The sequence below is a fragment of the Telopea speciosissima genome, chromosome 2 (genome assembly GCF_018873765.1).
Source record: "Telopea speciosissima isolate NSW1024214 ecotype Mountain lineage chromosome 2, Tspe_v1, whole genome shotgun sequence".
Lineage (NCBI taxonomy): Eukaryota > Viridiplantae > Streptophyta > Magnoliopsida > Proteales > Proteaceae > Telopea > Telopea speciosissima.
This window is the reverse complement of record NC_057917.1, coordinates 78,716,898-78,742,812: the sequence shown is the minus strand read 5'-3', so window position 1 is coordinate 78,742,812 and position 25,915 is coordinate 78,716,898. Positions and strand designations below refer to the sequence as shown.

At 38.6% G+C, this 25,915-nt stretch overlaps 3 protein-coding genes across 6 annotated transcripts; 1 reads left to right on the top strand and 2 right to left on the bottom strand.

Annotated features, from left to right (window-relative positions):
• Positions 1 to 414: 414 nt before the first annotated feature.
• On the top strand, positions 415 to 5,499 carry LOC122649757 (vacuolar protein sorting-associated protein 2 homolog 2). Of its 2 annotated transcripts, none has more exons than XM_043842997.1 (11): positions 415 to 626; positions 1,069 to 1,113; positions 1,654 to 1,688; positions 1,774 to 1,824; positions 2,537 to 2,641; positions 2,738 to 2,809; positions 3,090 to 3,161; positions 4,182 to 4,262; positions 4,459 to 4,494; positions 4,579 to 4,640; positions 5,283 to 5,499. In XM_043842997.1, the coding sequence occupies exons 1-11, from the start codon at positions 593 to 595 to the stop codon at positions 5,341 to 5,343; spliced, it is 654 nt and encodes a 217-aa protein (XP_043698932.1). In that variant the 5' UTR covers positions 415 to 592; the 3' UTR covers positions 5,344 to 5,499. The 2 variants fall into 2 exon arrangements, with proteins under 2 accessions (XP_043698932.1, XP_043698933.1); XM_043842998.1 differs by having other exon boundaries at positions 417 to 626; positions 4,579 to 4,635; positions 5,281 to 5,499.
• Positions 5,500 to 7,281: 1,782 nt separating this feature from the next.
• On the bottom strand, positions 7,282 to 15,616 carry LOC122652741 (DNA repair protein recA homolog 1, chloroplastic). Of its 2 annotated transcripts, none has more exons than XM_043846568.1 (13): positions 15,282 to 15,616; positions 13,430 to 13,521; positions 13,064 to 13,139; positions 12,279 to 12,341; positions 12,000 to 12,129; positions 11,472 to 11,557; positions 11,263 to 11,388; positions 10,572 to 10,676; positions 10,423 to 10,479; positions 8,663 to 8,725; positions 8,504 to 8,580; positions 8,043 to 8,115; positions 7,282 to 7,647 (listed from the first exon to the last, which is right to left on the bottom strand). In XM_043846568.1, exons 1-13 carry the CDS (start codon positions 15,486 to 15,488, stop codon positions 7,618 to 7,620), a joined length of 1,185 nt encoding a protein of 394 aa, XP_043702503.1. In that variant the 5' UTR covers positions 15,489 to 15,616; the 3' UTR covers positions 7,282 to 7,617. The 2 variants fall into 2 exon arrangements, with proteins under 2 accessions (XP_043702503.1, XP_043702502.1); XM_043846567.1 differs by having other exon boundaries at positions 7,282 to 7,633.
• Positions 15,617 to 18,538: 2,922 nt separating this feature from the next.
• LOC122649516 lies at positions 18,539 to 20,708 on the bottom strand. 2 transcript variants are annotated; one of them, XM_043842702.1, is made up of 2 exons: positions 19,261 to 20,708; positions 18,539 to 19,221 (listed from the first exon to the last, which is right to left on the bottom strand). In XM_043842702.1, the coding sequence occupies exons 1-2, from the start codon at positions 20,586 to 20,588 to the stop codon at positions 18,768 to 18,770; spliced, it is 1,782 nt and encodes a 593-aa protein (XP_043698637.1). In that variant the 5' UTR covers positions 20,589 to 20,708; the 3' UTR covers positions 18,539 to 18,767. The 2 variants fall into 2 exon arrangements, with proteins under 2 accessions (XP_043698637.1, XP_043698636.1); XM_043842701.1 differs by having other exon boundaries at positions 18,539 to 20,708.
• Positions 20,709 to 25,915: the final 5,207 nt, after the last annotated feature.

Here is a 25,915-nt window from a genome sequence, read left to right as displayed (position 1 = left end):
TGTCTTCTAGACATGATAAACAAAGTTTAACCTTCTTTTTGTGTATGCCCTGTGTTGCTTTTACATTTTATCAGACATTAGAAGGATTAAAAAATCATCCTCCCATTAGTCATGCAAATACAGTACAACTATGAACCCTTGAAGGGGTAAGGCGGTAGGCCATTATAATCATTTTCCATCACTAGATAGCTTAGCTTGGCTCCTCGTCTGAACATTTGACTCGAGTCAAGACCACGCACCAATTTATTTGTTTGGCCCGCGAAGTAAGCAATCATTTTCGGGGAATCCAATGTCCATTACTCCTAATTTTTAGGGAGTATTTCGATATAATAAAATGAAAGCACAAGGGCATTTGTGACTTACTAATTATAACGGCTACTTGGAATATCGCCGTTGGATACGCAAAGATATTGCACGCTCTTCCAGAGCTCACACAGGCTCTTGGTGCTGTAAAGACTAAAGAGAGAAAGAGAGAGAGAGAGAGTGTGTGTGTGAGAGAGAGAATTGCAGATCTGATAGTGTTACGGGTTCGTTGCTCTCCATTTGTAGTTTCAAGCTCTGGGTTTTCATCTGTTTGAGGTATTGTTTAACCATGAACATCTTCAAGAAGAAAACCTCTCCCAAGGGTATGATTTTTTTTTTTTAATCATTCTCAGTTCCTTCTCCGAAGTTCCTCTTTAGTTCTTTTATATCTGTGGAGTTTGCACTTCTCTGTCTGTTTTTTCGATCTTGTCGACGCTTCACACTTTAAGTGGAGAGTGAGTTTGAATGCAAATTGGCTTCCGGTGGCTTCCATTTTGAGTTTCGCCTTTTGGGTTTTTTTTTGGTCATCTTAACTAGGGTTGATCTTCGATTTCGTCTCTTCGTGTTGGTTTATCCCTCTCGTCTGTGTTTTCAGCTTCAACTAGAATTTTGGTCGAATGATTTTTTATTTTTTTTTTGGGAAAAAACCCTTTCGAGAAATCAGTCCAGCTTAGGATTACTTCATCTTGTTCACCCCCCCCCCCCACTCCGAATGTGCATTGTCTCTGTACTGAAAAGTAAAAAAAATTGTTTCTCTAATCACAGATGCACTTAGAACGAGCAAACGAGAGATGGCAGTTGCAACAAGAGGTAAATTTGTTTCTATAAAATTCTACCAGAGTTTATTAAGCAAGATATTCCTTTAAAAAAAAATTACGGGAAGATTTCTGAAGGGTACCGGCGGGGCATATCGCTAACCATTCAGATTATATTTCTGTTTCGTATTAATCCAGAACATATCTCTGGCATCATTACCATGGTTGTGGTAGTTTCCTCTGTAGACATGTTTTAGCTGATGGGCTTGGAATTATCTGAGGTGGGAACTTTGGTTAAACAATTTGGATAACGGGTATGTACACTTTGTTATCTTATTACCACTCAAGGAATGATGTATCTCTGAAGTGGGAAACAGTTATGGGGATTTGAAGCAGTAAGGATGTGCATATCATTATCATTCCCTATCAGTGTAAAACTAGTGAGGACTCTTATAGATTGAAGTTCTACTTTTTGGTTCTCAAGCATATGCTTTCTAGATATAAATTTTTATCACCTTTTGAGCTTCCATCTTGTTATGATCCTTTTCTCTGACCACTTGGGACATTTATATCGTCCATTATTTTTCCCCTGTAGGTATTGAACGTGAGATTGCATCTCTGCAACTAGAGGTATTTTATTGTGAGAGAATTTTTGTTAAAAAAAACTTCTTTTAGTTGGCTTTCGTAGTTCTAATTTGGGTACTAAAAATGACAGGAAAAGAAATTGGTGGCAGAGATCAAGAAGACTGCTAAGACTGGCAATGAGGTGAGTCAGTCTGTTCGTTGACCACAAACTTAATATGCCATCAGTCCAATCGCTGATGGTCCATCTTTTGCCAAAAAGAATGACAATTTAAATGATTGTTCGTGCTGAATCAGTTTCCAAGTGGTCTAATTCAATTATCTGCCTCCAAGGATTTAATACGCTCACTTGAGGATCTAACAGCACAATCATTAAATTTTGCACACATTTTGACTGTCTGCTGGTATATCCTAATATCAGAGTCAACTGAGGTTGAGTGTTTTTTTTAAAACCCAAATCTTCTACAACTGGTCTCTATTGGAATAACATGACTTTGAGCTATCTAAAATTATATTGTATCAGTTAAACAATCACTCCTACAGGTTGGTTGTAATGAAATACACCTTTTTTTTATTTGCTATTTTCCTTTATGTCATAATGCATGTTGTTCTAACACGTAAGAGAGTTCTCAAGTAAATAATCACATATGTTACATTACTTTCATAAGTAATTCATATTTGAGATGATTATTATATGATTTTAGATGTAAACTCATGGATTGTGTTTGCGCTGATACTCCAGTTATAGTAATTTCCGTACATATAATTTTGCTAAACAAAATCTTGTCACTTTGGCCCATGTATACCTTGATTAGATCACTGAATATATTTTTATGTTAAAAACAAAGCTTGAGCTTTTTTATCCTTCTAAGTATTGACCTATCTGCATTCACCAGGCTGCTACTAGAATCTTGGCTCGTCAACTTGTTCGTCTGCGACAGCAAATCATTAACTTGCAAGGGAGCCGTGCACAAATCAGAGGTGTAGCGACTCACACACAGGTTATTGTTTTACCATCAGAAGAATAACCTGTGTCATTGAGGAAATAGTGTCCTTCATACTAATCTAAATCTTGTCCAATGTTTTCATCTTCACAGGCAATGTATGCCAATACTTCCATCTCCACTGGGATGAAAGGTGCAACTAAAGCAATGGTAGCCATGAACAAGGTATGTATTAGTAATGTGTTTTTTATGGCTAATGTCAGAGCTTGTAGAGCTATCTCACATGCAGCCTCTTTGCTCATTTAGAGAGCTTAGAACTTACAATCCTAGATCGGTTTAGTTCTTGTCTGAATCCTTGTCTCATGCTCTAGTGTATTGTATCTCAACAATTGTATAATATATAATTGATCTAGAGGATGTTACAGTCATAAGTTGGTTTTGTCATGCCCAATATTCTCCCATGCGGGTTTGTTCTCATTGTATTTCACTATGATTCATTTTTCAGCAAATGGCACCAGCAAAGCAAGCGAAAGTGATTAAAGACTTCCAAATGCAGTCATCACAGATGGACATGACGGTAAGTCCTCTAGATACTTGTTGTCCTGCATGTATATGGACTTTCACCTTTTTTGTACTTGGTTAAAGTGATGTTACTTCAAATCTTGGCCAAGTCAGTAAGTCCTTTAGATATTTGTTGTCCTGCATATGTATATTGACTTCCTCCTTTTTTGTTCGTGGTTAAAGTGATGTTACTTCAAATCTTGGCCAAGTCAGTAAGTCCTTTAGATACTTGTTGTCCTGCATGTATATTGACTTTCACCTGTTTTATTCGTGGTTAAAGTGATGTTACTTCAAATCTTGGTCAAGTCAGTCCTTTAGATACTTGTTGTCCTGCATGTATATTGACTCTCACCTTTTTGTTCGCAGTTAAAGTTATGTTACTTTAAATCTTATCTCAGTCATTATAACTTGACCAAGTTCTAATTATAGTACAACAAAATGGATTGCCCAATCTCCCCATCCACAATTTCTATTTCCGGTATCATCATAATCTTCGGCAACTGGAAACAAGCCTCCCTGCGAAAGCAGGGATAAGGCTGCGTACATTATGACCCTCCCCAGACCTCGCATTGGCGGGAGACTCGTGCACTGGGTATGCCCCTTTTTTTATCATAATCCTGGGCAAGTTCAACAGAAGCCAACAAAAGGGATTGTCAGTCCTGTCCTTTGTTTCTAAAAGAGTCCTGCTTTAATTCTTTTAAATAACAATAACTTGCAAAGACTTAATCATCACTTGACCAAGCCTTACTGTATAACCGAAGACCCATTGTTCTGGGTTGTATTCAGTCCATTGTTCTCTTGGGGTTAAAAAAACATGTACAGAGAGCTCTATGGTCAGCTACATCCTAATTGATTTTATAGTATTTCATAAAATTTTTAACTTGCAGAGTTTGTTTGGATCGGATCCTCTTCTGAGGTTGTTTTCAGTAAAATGAATTCACACAATCACCCCCTCCGACACACATGCAGATGTGTAGATATACAAACATTTTGCAAACTTTGAGCAAGATGTGATATGGCGTTTTCCTTCCTGCAGATTGAGATGATGTCAGAGTCTATTGATGAAACATTAGACAAAGATGAGGCTGAAGAAGAGACAGAGGAGCTCACTAACCAGGTGAAATGCAGAGACTAATATAAGATTGTCTTTGGGTTTTATATTTTTCTTTACTATAAGATTGTCTTTTGTTTTTTGTGTTTTTTTTTTAATCTTTCTTTCATGCTTTCACTATGTAATTTGGCCCATAATGTGCCAACTTTTTTTTTTTTTAATCTCTCTTATTTTACTGTATCTTGACTGGGTTCATATGCAGGTGCTTGATGAGATTGGTGTAGATATTGCTTCACAGGTTGGTTTTTAGGGTTTGATAATGTCTTCTAGAACTCTTTACTGCTACTTTATTTTTAGGGTTTGACATGTCTTCTTTTGACAGTTATCTTCGGCTCCCAAAGGTCGGATTGCATCAAAGAAAGTAGAAAATACAGTTGCAGCAAGGTACTATTTTTCTTTAGCCATACAAGTTTCTATAAATGAGCAAGTCTTGAAAGTAATTTCAGTTTGAGAAAGTGGAAGTACCCATGGCATTCAAGTACCCAACACAGAAGTTACATTGGAAATGGAAGTACCCGATATTATATATATGGCTCCCGTTTTGAAGTACCTGACTACATAGGGGATGGATTCTTGCGATATGTTCACCTCAGACATACAGGGCACACACACACACATGTACACAAATGTAGTGGAGGATAGGAATGCACTATATGAGATTGGTTTGCCTTTGCTTGGAGACTCATGATCCAATAAAAGAACCCCCAGTCCTTGCTACTGTTGTAAACTGGTAGATTTCTTAAGCCAATTATTTTGGCAAGTCTGGCAAAGGTTAGGAGTAGAAGCAAGAAATATCGTCTTCTAGTTGGATTCATGTAAGCATCTGAGCTGGTTCTTTCTGGTAGAACTCTGGCAAAGGTTAAGAGTAGAAGCAAGAAATATCGTCTTCTAGTTGGATTCATGTGAGTTCTGGTGGCCCTCATGTTTAGCCTGGATGTTTACATGCATAGCATAGAGAGAGGACATTGTCCTCTTCTTTGTTGAATTATTTTTAATCTATATGAAGCTTTCTTGTGGAAATTGCAGCTCTAAATCTTCTGATGTCGAAGATCTCGAGAAGAGGTTGGCTTCCCTTAGACGCCTTTGACCGCCGCATTACATGCAATGGCTTGCTCTGCTCGATACATATATTCTATTATGTAAATTCTAATTAGAACAGTGATTATAAAATGTATGAAAAGACACATATATGTTTGAGTTGGAACACCAAATTTTATTCATTCAAGAGCATGAATTTCCATACGTCTTTTTTACCTCACCGGGGATTAGACCTGAGACACTTGTCTGGTGTAGTCTTGATTAACTTTTTGGGCTGAAACATTACCTTGCTTCCATATGAGGGTCAAGCCCAGGCTTTAGATATTGCCCTTTGAAAGGTCTCTTAACGGAGTATTCCTTCCCCCCACAAGCACGATGAGCCATTTGGGGGTGGTATCGAAACTTTAGGAATAGTGTAGGAGAGTACAGTGAAGATAGAATTTCTTCTTCCATCACTTTTGATTAGTGGATGGGACTCCTGGAAGAATGGAAATGACAAGTCAGATTTTCTTAAATAACGGATATGATTGTGAGATCACAATGGTGGCGAAGGAAAGTTACAGAATCATGATTACAAAACTTTTCTTATTATGTTTGAAAGTGATTTCATTTCTTTTTACTTGAAATGGAGTTGACAAACAAAACACTACTGGACGCAAAATACCTTTAAGTTCTTATGGTATAGTTTTCTCAAGAGGGTCATCTCATGAAATTTTATCCAAATTGGGGCCATGAGTGTTCCTAAGAAGTTGAGGCATTGGAGGAGTTTGTCTCTAATGATTTAAGCAAGCACTGTATGGGACCTAGAAACTCATAAATTTTCTCCCAAGACAATCTTTTGTGTGGTGAGAAGGTTTTTTATGAGAATGGTGAATGGTGTGCTTGAAATAAGGTACATAAACATTGGAAAAAGAATGTTTATGGTTACTTTTAATAGTTTGCTATCTTTATTTTGAAAGGATACCAATGCCATTTGGAACCAACGGTTACCTTCACATATGATTAAAACCATTATTTACATGTCAGTTCATGGTATAACCTGTCTCCTGGCTAGCCCTGGGATACATTTTTGAGTATCATACTGTGTTCACTTGGCCACACTTTTAGGTCATCCAATGCCGCATTATCTTGACAAGGAAGATCAGGTTTGCAAATAGTGACCAACCCCCCTCTCCAATTTAGAATAGAAACCTAAAGCCCTAAATATATGAGAAACAGATCCGAAAATTAAAGGGGTAGTAAGCATTTACACAACTCTATATTTCGCTGCAAAGAAGAGGATTCTCTCTCAAGTATCATATCTGTCTTTGTCCCAACCTGTTCCAATGGCTCCAAAAATTTAGACTTTCTGTTTTACCGTCATAAAATAAAAAGCCAGTGTTGGGGAGAGAGGGAGCGAGACACAGGAATCACTAATTATACCAAGCAATCCTTGGTAAGCCTCAAACCATGGTCGCACAGGAGCGAGGAAGATACACCTATTCCCAATCCAGCAATAGAAGGGTGTGTTCCACTGGGGGGAATGTACCCTACGGAGCATTTCACTCTTGATTATGCCTCTTATACTCAGTGCTTTGCTCACGTATTTGGAAGACATGAAAAAGCATCTAGAAGGATAATAATAGCAAATTCCATACATTTACATATAATATACCAACCCCACCTCCCTCAAAAAATAAAAAATAAAAACCAAAAACAGAGATCCTCTCCCCAAAAATTACTATCAGCTTTTTTTTTTTCTTTTTCTCTTTTTAATGATGAAAAATTATCACAAGGTTGAAAGGAAATAAGGTGATCAAAATACAAATAGTGACCAAAGTAACCAAGTTCAGCCATTTGGAGGTAAATAAGAAGAGAGACTAAAAAATGGCAGAGGGGGACATTTGAAATGAAACAACCTTTAAAAAATTGAGGCAGGACCCCCTGCAGCCAAATCCATAGAGGGAAGAAAAATCTGCAAATGCATGTCTGAGAGACCTACAACCAATTGTTACCAATACAACTAATGCATTTTTCCAGTATACACTTTGTAATTCAACAACTTTTTAAATGACCACTCCTGTGTTACAGGAAAATGGATTTCAACTACATGATGATAATAATGACTGGCTCACCATCAAGACCTGCTACTCAAAATCCATACATCCAAACAACTCTAGTCCTCCCACTTCTACTCTTGTATTGCATTGTTCTGTGGGTTCTCCTCACGATTTCCTGATATCAGGAGTTCTGCCATTTCTTCATACATCTTCAGGTATCTGTTCTTCTTGAAATGGCAAGTGCCTGATGTACGCAGGACCTACTTGCCCGGTTCTCTCTGTTATTATTGACCAAAGCACCTGCAAATTGATACCTCATTTTATGTTCCCAAATTATACAGAGACTGTGTGGTTGCAAGAAAAGGGAAATAAAGGGAAGTGAAATTTATTTAATAAGAAAACAAAAACTTTTGTAATGATGACGGTGTAAACCAACCTAAAACTTTAGCAAATAATATGAAAATTAAACTACAATATTTGTGTCCTTATTCAAATTCAAGGAATTTGGTTGAAAAAATAATTAAATATAACTACTGTAATTCGTAAGTGTTTGAGTCAGTTACACAATCATTGTTTGTAATGATTAGAGAAGTTTCCATTTTCTTTTTCTTTCAATTTCAGTTCCCTTCCAACCATCAAATTAAACTACCATGTTGGCAGTCAGCAGGATAATTCAATTCAAAACGGTATGATCAATCAACTACCACACCTTCTGTATTTCATTGCAAAGGTCAGGATTTTCCCTCAAGTACTGTAGAGCTTTGTCCCTGCCCTGACCCAACCTGTTAAAAAAATTGAAAATATGAGACCAGATGACAGATAGGCCTTAACATACCACCACATAAAATGACATCTACATCATCAACCGAGAAAAAGAAAAACCAGCTGTAGAGGACTATTAATTGTTACTCGTGTATCGTATAGTTTGAAAATTCTTACGAACTAACATCAATCAGCATTGGATGAGGAACCACAAGTTGAAGTAATTCATCGCGAGGGTAGAATTACTTTCTTGGGTTGACATTTGACAAGGAGATCTCCTAGTTGAGACAGTTTATAGGATGGCCTAGAATCTAACCCATCATTCCTCACTCTAAATGCAATGTTGCAATAGACAATCCATGCTCCTATTACAGAAAGAAGGTACAGATATAAGTTTGGAGGACACACCTATGTTCCCCATAGCCATACCAAGAACCCTTCTTTATCACTATGTCCATCATTTCAGCACAATCTAGAATGCAGCCCTGCACTACGAATCAATCAGACCAAACATAGTTTAATATAAACTTTGAGTGGAGGGGGAAAATTTTGTGTTCCCATACTAACCATTTTACTCACTCCCTCTCCGAAAATAATATCAAACTCAGCTTGCTTGTAGGGTCTGGACACCTACAAAATTAACTAGTCAACATACTGGTTAACCTTGTGAGTTGTATTGCAGAGAGTAAGTTAAAATTATATACTAGCAAATTGAAGAGTCATGGTTTATTGATTCAACTAGCTGTTCTACAACGAGATCCTCAGGAGGAATCATATAAAGTGGAACCCAATGCACCCCATGTCAATCACATGTAGGACAACGACATTGAGGATGGATGTTAACTATTCTCCTGTCTTGTCACAAGTATGCATCAAAGTAATAAATGAAAAATTTTCTTCAAAAGTAGTAGGTGGAACAAGTTGATTAGATGAAATCTGCATATTGATATTGAAAAGCATAGGCCAAATGATGTGTTTGGCTAACCCTGAAATAATGAGTTCCGAGATTTGGCATTATGTAACTATAACGAAACAACAACACAATGATTGAGGTTGTGAACCTTATACATCGTAAATAAATAATACAATATAATGCATGACATACATTCTCATTTCAAGTATTCCATCACTGAAGATGATAGAACCACAAGTTCAACTAGGGTGTTCAACAGGGAGAGGAAAGGGGGAATCTAAGATGAAAAGCAAAGACATAAATCATTACTTAAGAATATGTACTACTCTCATAAGCCAACATTTTTGTGTTTCTAAAATAATGCCAGCTATACAAATGAGTTCTTAAATCTCCGATAGAAAGCAAAAAATTTGTAATCTGACCATGCATGAATGCTTAAACATATACTGAATGCAACTCCACAGTTAATGTCTGTATCGCATTATGCATAATCTGGTTTTCTAGGAGTGGCTTTTTAAACAAACAGGGGTAGAGGAGAACCATTTGAACAGCACTGCATGGAGACATAGTTCACAATCTCGCCGAGATCTCAGAAAACTCGAGAAACTCGAGCTTCTCGAGACGAGTTATTATATGAAACAAAAAAATGTAAAAACTCGACCGAGATTTCGAATATTTCGAGAACCTCGGTGAAATCTCGAATATTTCGAGAATCTCGACCTCCTCAGTACTCATAGACTCATAGTATTGTATTGTTGGGACTTGGGAGTTAAGACATGGAAGACTAGGGTAGTAAGGTGTGTGTTTACGACTTATATTATTCATTGTACTTAGGTTGGATGTCTATGTAATATGTATTGTGAACACTTCATCGTAATAAAAGTTAAATTTTTTAACCTTTAAATATGTTTATTAAGCCTAAAACAAGCTTATCTTAAAATTTCGGAGCCAGCTATGGTCATATGCCCATCGAAACATTAAAAAAAAAATACAGAGTCTCGCCGAGATCTCGGAAAACTCGACCTGGTCGAGACTGAGTTTTAGAACCTTGCGTGGAGAATGGTGAAACTGTTTCTACCAAAACTGAGCGAAACTCTAACAATTTGAACATTGGACTTCCCCATTAATGTACTAGAGCCAGCATCAACAATCCTAAGCAGTAAATTGGTATCCCGAAGGCCAGTTGACTTTCTAGTAGCAATTATTAAGTACTTGCCTACTTGGAACACCTTTTCACGCAAAAATGTATGTCCTAGATAAAGTGAAAGGATTGGACTGCTCTTCTATCCTTTTCACTCACTCCTTCAGTAAGGGCACATCATATCTCTGCTAAAATACAGTAAATACAGCTTACCAGCCCCTGTATCACAGTCACTCTAATAATCAAAGCTCTATTCCAAGCCATTAAATTTACCTTGCTCTTTTGAACTCTTACACGAACCCTGAGTCCAACATCTTCATCTCCTTTAACCTGAAATAATGCAGAAATATGCATTAAATGGGTTACACCAGATAGGAGCATATGAGCATATTCTACACTCGATTAGAATTTTTCGGGCTTACAGATTTAATCTTTCCTGTAGAACGTATTTCAAGACGTAGTGATGCAAAGAACTTCAAGGCAATTCCTCCACTGGTGACTTCAGGATTCCCATAAAAGACACCAATCTTACAAATTCAAAACATCAATATTAAAGGTCTCCGGGGAAGAACAATTGCAACCTAACAAGAGCTTTTTAACCGGGAACAAAAAATAACCATATGATAAAGCCATAATGACTGTCTACAAAACCACATATGCATGTAATCCATCAAACAGTTTCCTGAATAAAAAAAAACTTGATTGGATGGTAATCCAGTTCACCATTTCGACAAAATAATAGTGAATAAAAGACCATCATAGAATGGTCAGGATCACCCTATGTGGTCAAGATAGGTACAACCTCCCAGTTCTTGGGCATGCAACATGTAGAATGAAATGCTACTGTCCATGGGTGGCTTCCATCTCAGAGATACCTGTACCGAAAAATCTATTTGATTGAATGTCATGATCACCTGGTTATTATTCCTAAGGAAATTAAGCAAAAAAAGAAGTGAATGGGCAAATGGAAGACCAGAATATAACAGTCACGATCAATTAATGGTTGAGATGGATACGAGCTCTCAACTCTATGGGTTGTAACATATGCAATGAAATGCAGTTGGCGGACTGTACTTCAGAATCTACCTCGGAAAACCCAAGCTAATAAAATACCTTGTATCTTATTTGATTCAAGAAAATAAGAGTGCATCCAGCTTTTGAAGCATTGCCAGACATTTTGCGCAAAGCTTGACTCATAAGACGTGCCTGTAGTCCCATTTGCTGCATCCCAATCTCACCCTAAACAATATCAAATAAGGCATCAGACACTATAAACTTCCACATATCTCTCAATAAATGAAGCAACCAATGGAATAACTTACTTCGATTTCAGCTCGTGGAGTGAGAGCAGAAACAGAGTCAACACAAATGAGATCTACGGCACCAGATCTGCACATACGATCCGCAGCTGAGATGAAAGCATGTCAGTTAAACCATACACAAACAAGATTAAAATCTAGAAGTGAAATATCATCTGCACAAGACACTGTATTTTCTCTTGGGCACCAGGTCCGTGCATTGCATTCACTTGTTTGACACATTCTGAAACTTTTATTTATACAACGCTAAATGATTCGTGCAACCCTTTTATTTTACTCGAATACCATTTGCACTATTTTCTATCTACAATTATATAGTCACGACCGATTCAGGGCCAAAAGCCACCATGTCAGACACCTCATATCAATCAGACACCAGCTGGTTCAGAGCAATGAACATGCACGGCAGTACAATTAATTCTATTTTTCTTTGAAGAACACATATGAAACACAATTAATAGTTCCTAAGGCTATCACAGCATTTTTCATTGGAAAAAAAAAAATCTAACTAGAGGAGAAAAGAAGTAATACTTTCCAATGCCATTTCCCCACTATCAGGTTGGCAAACAATCAGATTTTCGATATCAACTCCCAAAGCCCTTGAATATGCTGGATCAAAGGCATGCTCTGCATCAACAAGCATGGCATTGCCTCCAAGTTTCTGCATATTCAGCATAAAACTACAAAGTGTTGGTCTCTAGGAAAAATTCACCACTCATAGCCTCCAAGTTTCTGCATATTCAGCATAAATCCTCATACCCTTGTAGGATAGAATTATAAAATATAAGAGAAACCTAAAGAAAACAACACCTGCACTTCTGCAATCGCATGGAGTGCCAGGGTGGTCTTTCCACTACTTTCTGGACCGAATATCTGGAAAAAAAAAAAAAAGGAAAACTTTATCAAGCTGATAGAATATGTCCTAAAAGCTAAAGTAGCTGCTTTAGTAATAATGCATGATACAACCATTTCATGACAGTTGTAGTACTCCAATCAGCCTATAAACCAATGGATTATTACAATGGACCAGATAAAGTGCACATGTGTATTTGCAATTTGTTAAAACCGGGTCAATTGGATGCAAATCCAACAACTTTGTCCCAGAGTTGCCACTGATAGATCTAACCAACCCAAAGCAGTTGGTACAAAGCTTAGAGAGATTAGCTGCTGCGATGAGTTGAGTTTGAATCACCATTGATAGCCAAAAAAAGGTATCAGTTAGTCTATCTCTAACTACACCATCCAACTCCAGAGTGTGAATTTTGTAACTTACGTTAACTTTCAACTGCAACCATATGTTTCTCCAGGGAATCTTGTAGTTGTTACACTTTATATATAAATAAAAAAATCCTACTTAGCAAAAACTCCTGTCCCAGCATCAGACATCTTGACTGCATTGTCCTCGTTCCCAAGAATTCAAGATATTTAACATGATGAATACAAATAGTTAAGAAGTGTTTGACTCGTTTCTCACACTCCAAGATAGTAGAATCAACCCACTTGCATTAATGTTTGAAGTATCAAAGGAGCAAATTTTTAGGAATTAAAAATGAAAAGCTAAATAGACATATAAACAAAGCTAAAATTGATGTTACCTCGACAATTCTACCTCTAGGAAGTCCCCCACCCAGTGCAAAGTCCAAGGTCAAACAACCACTCGGAAAAGTTTCACTGCAACAGACAGAGTTCTAAGAATCCAACTCTACCTTTTGGATGCAAAGATACATGGCAATTACATATAGACAATGCAAAGTCACCCTCAGTATAAAGCAAAAAATTATGATATGATGACGGTTTGATCAAACAGATGGAAAATGACCGAACATCTGTGGCATAAGTGGTTTCCAGCCCCCACATGATTTGAAATCCAAACAATTAGACATAAAAACTGTGAATAAAACACCTTCAACTTTTTTTTTTTTTTTGGGTGGGGGTTGGGGGGAGGGGTGGCAGAGACTTACACAAGAGCTCCACCAGCACTGCCTAATCTTGTAACACTTCCTTTTCCAAAAGAGTTGTTAATGTCATTCATTGCTGCCTCCAATGCTTTTTGCTGCAACAGGGAGGGACCAGGGAGAAGAGGAAGATAATAACATGAGTTTTTGAAAATATGGCAATCTATGCAGTTGCAGTCTTTCGTAGCCAAATGGACATTGATCAGTTTCGTCGAAAATTCGATGCATATTGTGAAGAAAAATTAATGACTCCAGTCTTGGATGCAAGTAGACTTGAAGGTGAAAAGTAAATTAGCAACAATATTTAGAAAATATCAGAACTAGACTGCTGTGTAATTTGTAGCTTACAAGAACAAGGAAAGGTATAGGTATACTTAAAACAACCATACATATATTAGTCAATTTAGTGAATATATATATAACTTTAGACTAAGTCTGTAAGATAAGATATCTGGCCTGATGAAGATGATTTTTTATTTTGAATAAACAGATAGAATGTGTTTCCTCCTCCCTCTCACAAAGATATCCTCTGCTAACCAACCTTAATCCCCTACTCTTCATCATTTCAATAAGACAACACCCAGGCAAAAGAGAAAATTCTGGGAGGAACTTTCTGAGGACCAGATTCTCTTATGTCCATAATTGGACATTCCATCACATAAATACACATATAATTGGCTTTCGCAGAGAACAGGCCACAGGCACAATGGATCAACATGACTCTCCAGCAGGTGTGTTCAAATATGTGGAAAAGAAAATACTGTCATTTACTTTTTTAAAACATCTGGCAGCATGTTTTGTCATTATCATCAGCTAATATGAACAAGGAGGAGCATACATCACAAAATATTACGTTGCCTACCCACCCATCCCTCCAGAATCTGACACATGCATTACCTTACAGAATCCCTTGATACCTTATCTCATGGCAACCATTCAATGATGTTTATGACGAATGGAAGCATGAGGTCAGAAGCGTATTAGATTCAAAAATGCACTCACTGTGTACCACGTAGGAAATCTGCTTCAGTCTCTTGCACATATTTGGGAGTAACCTTGTAAATTGGAAAAGCAAGATAAAATCGGTGATAGACGGGTAACAGGGTCAGGTTTTACGAACTCATACATCTATATTTTGACAATAAGGCAACCAGTAATATAGAACCCAGAACCTGATTCCACATTCGATCACCACCACAGAGAAGTTGAACTAGGTTGACATTTACGCCAAATTTGAGAACAGCTGACAGTTTGCTTACATATTCACTCGAGGAACCATAAGTACCACTTTTCATGGTATACACAAGCTGGGCATGTTTGACATCCATGTTTCAACTTCCGGAGGGTACTTGAGCCCTTTAGGGTTAAATGGTACTTGAAGAAACTTTCACTTTTGTCATTACATTTTCGCACTGGATATGGGGTTTAGGTTTTCCAATCAGAGCTCCACTATACTGGGAAAAGAACAAAAAATTCCAACTTGGTTCCCAGAGTTTATTGATAAGCTACATTGCACTCGGCCCAAAATTCCAATAAACTAGGAAAAAGCTTATATGAGCTTAACAACTACAAAACTTTACCTAAAAGAATTAGAGAAGATCATATCTACTAAAAATGTCTTAAGAAAACCTCAGGATGACTTTCAAAAACTAAAGAAGCTTATTCTACTAAAAAATGTCTAAGAAAACATCAGCATGGCTTTCAAAAAGCTTACCGAAAGAACTAAAGAAGCTCATTCTACTAAAAAAATGTCTAAGAAGACATCAGAATGGTTCTATAAAAGCTTCACGAGACATATTTCTCAACAAATATTATATGAAATTGAAGCTAAAAAATGGGAAGAAGTAGAGCAGTTTACGCGGTCGATAAAACGTGGGTCGGTGTCATCGGATAGGGCGCCGTTGCCTTTTGCTTCGAACTCACAACGAATACTTGTGTGTTTCGCAGAGAATACCGGCGATAACCGGACAAAAGCTGGCAATTGCAGAGACGATGGGAGGAAAGTTGAAGGAAATTTTGAAGATATAAAGTTTGTTTTTAGAGGGGATATCGATTTCGAACCCATCCCTTACGTTGTGGTGAAAGGGGCGTCGAAGCGAGCTCTGCAACCGAGACAGTGAAGAGAGGTGGGAAACTGGGAACCAGGAAAATCAAACACTGCAAGCTGCGACGGGTGCGTTTTGTCAAATTTGTTTACTTCGAATTGAAGGGATTTCTGGTCATTTTAAGTTTCAAGGGCTTTATGGTCATTTCAGTCAGCCACGTTGGGAATGACTCGTGAAGTCCATGTCCCACAGTCGTACATACGACCAGACAGTGGTCTCTTGCCCAAATTTTATGTTGTCCAAATTTAGAGTAATTTCAGTTTAGCAAGTGAAAATATAAAGATTAGGTTATGTTTGGTTGTCAAGAAATGAAAAGAAAAAAAAGGCTATGTCCTTCATCAAGGCCTTTTTGAGGAGTTTGGGCATCAATGGTTTTTTATATGAGATGACGAATCCTATTATAGGATCCTCTGAGTTCCCATTCTCCATTATTAGTGAAAATCACTCTCAACTCTTCATGGACATAGCCATCTTGTTGAACCATGTAAATCTTTGCGTTGTTTGATTGTTTGTTGTTTGGTATTTTCATTCGTTTTCTGCATCGTTATTAGTTTCATTTTCTACATTTTAGAGTTACAAAACACACCTGAAGAGCTGAATGACAGAACATGGACTCAAGCAAACTGGACCTAAAAACTTAGGTTTGACAGGGATAACAACAGTTATCTACAAGAGATTTGCCAGTTAATAGTTTGGTTTATACATGGGATATACTCAGATAGAAACAGAATATTCCCCAACTATCGGAAGATTCATGAAGAAAGCTCCCCCAATGTTGGCATGCACGAGGTACCTTACTGGCATGGCATGCAGTTAGATGCATTCAGCTGATGAGAGTTGATTGTAGAAACATTCATTTCTACAAAAGACACAACATATCACACCATTTTCAACTTCTTTTTCCCCTGAACAAACAGAATCTGATGTACCAAGAGAGCATTCAAACTGAAGGCACAATATCATATGGGTCAAATGAGAACACTTGCAAGAGTTTTATAAACCTCTACCATATAAATATTGGAGTTTAGTGGGATGTTTGTAATTTTCTACAACTTTGAAGACACTATTAATCCCTATAGCATTGCTCAATGAAATAGATGAAGTCCTCTATAACATGGTTGGTCTTTGGCAAGTTGTGAACTTGCAAAGTTCACCAACCATGTGAACATTCTCAGACCCCTTAAATAATAAAACAAGTATTTGACCCCGTAGCTCTTCCTTAATCTTTGACATTTGCCTTATTGAGATGAAAACAGGTTTATAATTCTTTGAAACTTAAAATGCTTCTACAATCACTCATCACTAGATGGATACATCTGACAAGGTACTGCCTTGTTAGTATTCTACTGACTGTGAAAGAATTTTATGCCATCTATTCATCATATGAAATTAACCAATCTCCAGGAACTCACTCACATTCTGATGTAGTTCAAAGAAGGAAAAATAGAAGAGGGGTCATCAGCCTAGCCCATTGAACAGTTTGAGCCTTTGTGGTTGAGCTTTGTACACGTAATGGATCAGGCTTAAGTCCATCAACTAGTCCTTTAAAGTAGTCCATGCATGGGGGCTTATTTGGTAGTTCTATTTTGCTTGTTAGTAGTTACTAACTTACTACAGCTAATTAGTTTCTATTTCAGATATTTGGTAGTAATAGGCTAGATGAAGTGACACTGGAGGACAGTGCTTTCACTTACATCTTCAAACCTCAGAGCAAAACAAACCTTTTGTTTCCAAGGTTTGGTTGGACAGTTGTTTTAAATTTCAAAACCCTCTGCAGTTCTACTTAAGTCGTAACGACTCTTCGGTTTTCTTTTTTGTCCACGAACAGAAAAGGTATTCATGAACTGTAAGACATGTGTATCAATGGCAGATTTACTAAAGCCATGGTAGGAAAAAGAGCAACAAAAGTTCGGGCTAAGGCTTGAGAAAGAGTTCTATAAAAGTAGCCAACTCAGAGGCAAATCAGATTGTAGATTGAGTAAAGTTACACCCATCCATGTGACCCAGGGTATCTACAAGCAGACATGCTTATAAATATTACACATAGCACTTCAGTAACAGATATAGTTCAATAACAATTACATTTTGTATTTTATTCGAAGTCTAGAATGTATGCATGATAGTAACTAGATTGAAGAGAAAGGCATTGACAAGACGTGAATTTAGGAGCAACTGAATGTTAAGGATGTTAAATTAGAATACGCTGGTTGATCCGTAAATTGTGCCACTTACTGTTCTTAATCAGATATCTTCATTTATGTTTCAGGTTATTGAGCTTGGATTTTATTGACAATGCACCTAGCAGAAGTTTCAGCTTACAATCTCAACCTCCTATAATGACCTAAGAGCCATCTTGAAGAGAACTTGTATCAATAGACTCCTAGAAACAAAGGGACATAAGACCAAGCATGGAGAGAGAACTGTGTTTGTTTTGGTAAAGGGTGAAGTGAAAAAAACATTGGAATTGGAATCAAAATCAATTAAATTTATCCAATGATTTGATAAAAAAGCAAAGAAAGACATTTGAGAGTATGATATTTAGTAGAATATCTCCAAAACTGGATTTCATTACACATTATAATCCTGTCTTAGAGTGATATCCATTTATCATGGAATGAGCTCATAATTTTCAAAATACAGAATTACTTCTAAACATTCGATTTCTTGTGCAATTTTCCAACAGAATTGATTTCTTAACAATAAGTTAGCAAATCATGATAGTCCTTACTAGTGTTTCAGCCATAATTGCAAGGTGAAAGCACCTATTTGACCACTTTTAGTACTGCAAATGACACAATAGATGGTAAAATAAGTGCAGAGACTGCAAAGTTCAATTGCTGTTTCCTACATTGGAACCCTCAGTGGTTCTGCATATAATACAGGTCTAATCCTCTAGTAGACATAGGGCCTGCTGTAGGCTTTAGCTATTACAAATAAACCCCAACACAGATCCAATAAAAGCAAGTAAAAGATTCAGTAATTTAATTTTTATCATTGCAGCACCATCTACTTTGTGCAATTAAAGAGATTATATATGACTAACTACCAGTTAGAAGATAACAGACTTAAAAATACAATAGAACAAGTTAGGGAGAACGATGAAGGGAACCAGATGTAAGTCAGAATCATCACTTCCAATCAAACATTGGCATGTGATACAACATTCTTAAAACCATTCCAAAAAGTAAAAGTTGTAAGAATTATACAAGAACATTCATATGCATCTGTTGTCCAACAGATCAAACTGCAGGTTGCTTAGCCTTCCCTTTCTGCTGCTGCTGTGACATAAATTCATTGAACTTCTTAGCTCTCTCCCTCATACCCAAAATAATTTCTTCAGTTGTGTCATATATCTGCTTTGGTAAATAAACCTCCATATAGTCAAACCACTCTCCCAGTGTCATCTTCTCTAACTCCTTTGCATAATCAACCTTCGCAGGATTCTCTTTAACAGCACTTGTACTCATCGGTTTCTTATTAGCATCCTTCTGTGAATTTGATCCACCCAGCTGAACTGCATCTTCTGAGGCCTTGATCCCTTCAAGTGCAACTTTCCCTCTGTGCGCTTCTACATGGGCCCCATTCTCCAGTTCTCTACAATTGCCTTGACCTAAATTTGAACTTTCAGGAATATCTGGGACCTCTGAAACAGAAACGGAAACTGAAGGTTCAGTATCATCCTTCGAAGACCTAGTCCTTCTTGAAGTTGCTCGCTGTCTTAGCTTCTGTTCAACAGGAGCTGCATTCTCTGGTTCACTGCAGCTCTCTTGAACAAAAGTGGGACTTTTAATAAAATTACGAACCTCATAAACAGATTCTGCAGGTTCATTCTTCGATGCCCTCATCCTTCTCCGAGAACCTTGCTGAGTCTGATTCTCTGCAACGGCAACCACATTCTCTGGTTCTCTACTGCTTTCCTTACAAGTCTTATTCTCTGAATTTGACACACCCAATTGAGTATCAGAAGCAGGAATTGGGACAGGGGCTAAAATCTCATCCTCTGAAACCTTGTACCCTTCAAGTGCCACTCTTTCTCCCCGCTTCTCTTCTACAAGAACTTTATTCTCTGGCTCTCTACAACTCTCTTGGCCTAAACATGAACGTTCAGGAATCTCTGGAAGCCCCGAAACCGAAACTGAAGTTTCATCATTATCCCTTGAAGATCTAGTCCTTCTTCGAGCCACTACCGGCCTTAGCTTCTCTACAACAACTGGAACTACACCAGCAGCTTCTCCGCAGCTCTCTCCACCTAAAATGGAACTCTCAGTAATCTTATGAACCACAGATCCGGAGTCACTAGATTGATTCTTCGAAGCTGCTCCCCTGGTCCGATTCTCACCAACTGTGACTACATTGTCCTGGTATCTACTACTTTCTGGCCCTACATTTGAACTTCCAGGGATCCCCTGAACCTCAGAAGACTTCAAAAGTTCACCATCTTTCAAAGCCCCAATCCTCGCCGCAGCTCCTCTACCCCGACCTCGGCCTCGTCCCCGTCCCCGTAAAGGAGGCAAGACCTTTGCTTCCCCATCATCCTCCGCTGCTAAATTCGATTTTTCAGGAACAATTTGAATTTCAGAGTCGTATTTTGTGGGCTCCTCCTTGGGAACCTTCTTAGAAGCCGCTCCTCGCCTCGGATTTCTCCTCACCTGACTCTCTCCATTCTCTGAACCTAACCCGTTCACTTCTTCCACAGAAGTTCCTCTCGCAGCCCTTTTGGAACGGTTATCAACCTTTGCTTCTTCCATAATATTCACCTTGATAGATGTGTACTCTCCAATCTTGATCATGTCCCCATCCCTTAAATCGTAAGTTACCAAACCCTGCAACTTAATGTCGTTAAGTAAAGTACCGTTTGAGCTGTCGAGATCTGAAACAACCCATTTGGCGTCTTTGAATTCGATCAACATGTGCTTCGATGAAATCCCTGAGTCTTTGATGGAGAAGGTGTTGCCTTTAACGAGTCTACCGATTTGGATAAAAGATCCAGGTTTGCGAATTAGGGATTCTCCCTCTCGAGGGCCTTTCTCTACTGTCAATTTCAAGGAGTGTTTTTCCATGACGTGAAGATTGAAGATTGAAATCAAACCCTAGAGTGCAGAATTGAAGGTTGGAGAGGAAATGAGAGGAAAGTGTTTAAGGATTTGGAGACATTGTTGGGAGAAGTTCGTGGCTCGAGCTCGCAGGCTCAGAAGTATTGAGAGAAAGAGAGAGACAGACAGAGAGAGAGGCGGGAAAAACCACGAGAATATTTACGGCGTAATTCAATTCAATTTTGAGGGGTGCGCATATACATGCTTGTAACTTGCATATAACATTTTTTTTTTTGGTAAAACTTGCAGATAACATTGAAAGTTGAAACCCTAGGGTTGTCAAGTTATGGTCCTAGTGGACCCCACATTGGCTAGGATCTTTATCACCTCTAGTTCCTTGTCCGGCCTAATTCCCCAATTCCTCTAACAAGGCGAAGAAGATCTTATCCAGCCGTGGCGGGAGCTGCACCTATGCAGCACTGTTAAAAGACAACAAAAACAGGGGTAAGGTAGTCATTTCACAGGTGGGTCCCACCTGGGCCCCACATGTGAAATGACCACCTCCCCCCTGTATTTGGGGTGGTTTTTCGAGCTGCACGGTGCAGTGCCCACCACAGCTGCACAAGATCCAACTCCCTAACAAGGGGGGCTGGAATGACCACCCTACTCTTGCCCAAACACTCTGATCAGATGGGGTCCACCACCCCCTATTAGAATAACTGGGGAACTGGGTCTGGGTCGGGCAGGGAATTGGAGGAGATAATTTTCCCAATGCCTAACCTGACTAGTTAAAATCGAAATTGGTCTGACAAGATGGTATGAATAAAGAATGAGATAGAGAACGCTACCTAGGCGTGTGCGGTGTAATGCCCTTGCACCCAGACATGCATGCGAAATGACCAACGCGATCCTAAGAATTTTCCGCCTTTCCACGAGAACATGGCGGTCATTTTGCACACTCCTGTATCTGGGTGCGAGGGCAGCGCACCACAGGCCACCCATGTAGCGTTCTTTCTCCCATAAAGAATACACGTCTTTAGCCCAAAACTAAAATTAAAATTAAAATTTTGAGACATGGACCATTATTAGCAAGTCGTTAAATCCTTTGAAAATTTTATGGGCTTAAAATAGGGCCCATTAAAGAATGATTATAGACTACAAAGACAGATCAATTGAATTAAATATGAACTGATTACTGTATATAGTACGATTAGTATGAGTCTGATAAAGGTCAATAATTGACATGCCAATTATAAGTCGGACCATTTTTGGCCATCAGGACCCACTAATTAAACAATGGAGTCACAATGCAGATTTGTTTGGTTGGAAGTGAAATGCAAATAATTGTCTACAACAACAACAATAATGTAGTTTTGGGAGAATGTTTTCTATGTCGGGGAAGCAGGCTGTGCCCAGAAACATGGGGGTGCACAAAATGACCGCCCTACCCCATGAATGGCAGGCCCATGTGTCTGGACGTAGGCTGCGCTGCGGCACAGAAAACATCAACCCTTTAGTTTTATTCCAATCATAGTTGGAAAATCAGGGTTTTCAATTGGACTTGCCCTTCTCAAAACTTAGTGTCTTGGGCGAGTCAAACCTTATCAAGCCAGGTCACATTTCTTCACTTCTATACAATGATCTAAATCATCCATGAATCGTGACAATTAGAAAAGTACGTAGGAAGAGATGATTTGAAACCACACAAAAAAAAAAAAAAAAAATACAAGGTAAGTGTCCCCCAAAGAAAATATTTAATGATAAAAACTTTTCCCTAATTATGTTTGGATGTCAATAAATGAAAAACATAATAAGACAAAAAATATGATGCCACAATGTTTGATTTATATATCTCTCTCTTCAAATTCAAATTTTTTTTGAATTTTTTCTTTTTGTTTTCTTGACATCCAAACATAGCCTAAATGGTAAAGCTAAAGTCTAGAATATAAGATGACTTCTCTTAACCAACCTCTACATGGAACCTTGGAAACTAAAGCTTGTCAATTCGAAGTCTACACTCCGTTACTAGTACTATCCCCAAGGGCCGGACAAAGAGTATTTGACACGATCTCCAATTCCACTCCATTAAATTACAACATTTTTCAAAGTAAAACCCCATAGTTCACATCTCTCTTCCATGTTACTGTCTCTATTTGTTCATGGGTTTGTTGATACGCAATGGCTTCGCAACTTTCGAATGGGAAGCAAGTCCTAATGAAAAACGAATATACATAAAGTTCTCAGGAGTTCGTTGCAATCATGAGTCAAATCACAAATTAAGAGTTGGTTCATAAGACAACGTGAGGTAATACTAGCAGTGGTAGAGGAAAGGGCAACAACGATGGATGTAGCATTATCATCGATGGAGTACAAATAGCATCGATGGAGTAGCAGTAACAACGGCTGAGTTGCAATAGCAATAGCAAGTCAACAACAATTATGGAGGGAAAGGAGAGATGAAAGGTTGGGCTACGACAGCAGAGATGGAATGTTGTGATAATATGACATTGACCAGAGAGATAAAGAAGAGATGGGGGACAGAGAGTTAACATAACTTGGCTGGTAAACCTTTTGGCTCAGGAAAAAATCAAGAAAATCGTGACTGGGACCGAGTTTATCTACCTTTTGATCAGGTTTTCAATTAGTTTGACTCGAGTCCGGTGATTCGGATCAAAACCTAATTTTCCAACTAAAGGGGGTTTTATAAAAAATTAATTAATTAATTAAATGAGGTTGGCTATATGGATTCTTGCCCTCGAATCAGTTCACTTTTTAGGTAAATATTTACACGAAAAATTATATATATTTTTTAGGCAAAACGTTTGCTGGTCGGCAGAGCAGGTAACCGTATTGGTGAGGGGGAGTAATCTCATCCCTCGAAAAAGCATCTCATAATCGTGATCGTTTAATCATTTCTTTACCTATATCTAAATACAGTATTATATACAGTTATTTTGTAATTTAAAAATCTATTTATTCAGATTGTATTTCGGTATTTCCCATTCCCAATACACAACAGTCTCCTTTCTTTGGTGTCACTTCGAGCACTCCGTCACAGAGTCCTTCCTGTTCATCCAAGAGTCTCAAGCGCCGGGGGTGGGCAGCAGGGAGATCACGTAAGTGGGGTGTTGGGGGTGAGGTGGTCCGCAATAGAGGAGCGCACAACAAGGGAAGCAGGGTTCGGAAGTGGGAGGCTCTCCTCTATTGCAGCAATGTTTGGAAGTGGGAGAGCATGACAGGGGAGCAATAGGTTATGCCATCGTGGGAGATGGCAGATGCGAGGGTTCGACTGGAGAAATCAATAGAGAAAGAGTGGAACCTACCCCTTGAGATAAAAAGAAACTGAGGAAAGAATGTCAAAAAAGTGTGGAAATTTAGCATGGTTTCCTCCATCTTCAACTTTTCCGTTTTTCCTCTTTGTCTCCTCTATCTTCTGCTCCACAGTTTGGATACCAACTCCACCTTCTCTAATCTAATCTTGGCTTCTGGCCGAAAGTCATTGAAACCAATTATTTTTTTTCTCAGATTGTTGACCTTAACAACATCCCAATCGAAGTCATCATTGCTTGCTTGCTTGCTTCTCTGAGGGAGGCACTAGTGCCAGTTGCTCTTCAAGCAACTTCCCATGGAACACCTTGCTCTCACACCATTATATCAAATGCAGCTCTTCACCGAATAGCCTTTGCTCTATGTCATAAGTCCACCAAGATGGAAGAGAGATCGAGGAGCAATTGGAACGAGAGAGATCTCAAATCCTCTATTCCCCTTCTTCTGCAACACTACAAATTTCCCAAATCTAAGGCCGGAGACGAGTGCAACGAAATCCAAATCCTTACAAAAACTATTGAAGATGGATGGATGGCTATCGAATCAGATTAGCGAGTTCTGTTGAATCAAATCAGATTAGCGAGGTAGGAAAAACCTGTGTGAAATACAAGCCAGAGAGGATTCGGAGGAAATAGGTTTTCAAGAGGAAAGGGAGCTCGAAAGTTTCGATTTCTTCAATTTTGAGCCATACGTATTACAGGGTATAAATAATATATTTATTATTTTATGCAATACGGATTTCATAATAATATCGTATATTATTTTATTTCGAACCAACACATATGATTTATGAGTTCATATCCTATGGTCTGAAAGAAACCCCTCAAAAGATCCCTATATGGGGGTGACGTATGTAGGAAAAATATTTTTTTTATGTTTTGTTGTAAATAAAATATGGGAAAAAAGTGTCCTGCATGGCTTTGCGCCAAAACATAGAACCAGCCTACCCCATGGAACATACCACCTAGCCCTTATGGAAAGGTGAAGGTTGATGCTTGCACGTGCGTTCTCATTGGCCAATACACATGGGCTCTAGAGGCCCAAAGTGAGTTCTCTTGCCCATAAATGAGAGAAAGAATACTACTTAGGCACGTGTGGTGCGTTGCCCTACCCCTAAATACAAGGGTGCACGAAATAACCACTGCACCCCCATGGAAAGGTAGAAATTTCTGGGGTTACGGCGGTCATTTTGTACACCCCTTTTCCGGGCACAAGGGCACCCAGGTGGCGTTTTCTTTCCCAAATTTATTTTACCGGAAACGGAAGTTTTTCTCTTCAGATCCCTTTTCTAATTCCCTTTACTTATTTCCTTGCAACCAAACGCAGTTGCAAACTTAGACTTCACGAAATTGGAGAATATAATCTGTAAATTTTTATGAACGATTCATTCTGGGGAGCATTTTCTTCCCCGAGGAGTCTGCCTGCTCGGTGCGTTCTGTGCCATTTGTCTACATGTACTGTTCTATCTCTTCAGGTATTGAGAGAAACCCCAGCAACGAAGGAAGTTCGATTGGCCGATTCTTCCATCTCACACCGTCGCCAGAGGAATCGCTCCTCGTTGACAGATTTGATAGGTAAGCCGCCCCTTAACTCTCTCAGAATCTCTCTATCATTTTGTGTTTTGGTCTCTTGAGACTTGCTCGGTCTCCCACTCTCTTTTAAATGGTTTAATTTTTTCTCTCTAAATCTCTCTTCAATGGTTCAACCATTGCATCTACTTGTTGACAACTCCCCCACCCCCCAACCTCAGTTGAAGGCGGGATTTGATCTCAAAACCTAGCAGCGGGCCACGGTCCTTACCGGCGTGCTAGTATGGCAACTTCAATCCATTCTGTTTGACTGATTTCAATCATATCAGCACGGTCTTTAGACTGCTCTGTCTCCATCTCTCTCTTCAAGTAGGTTTATTGTTTGTTTACTTAGCTATTGTCTCTGCAGAACAATTAGGGTGGGTTTTTGGCTTTCAACTTACTGTTGTTTTGCGAGTTTATTTCAGTTCTATTCCATTTTGCTTTCTTAATTTGAAA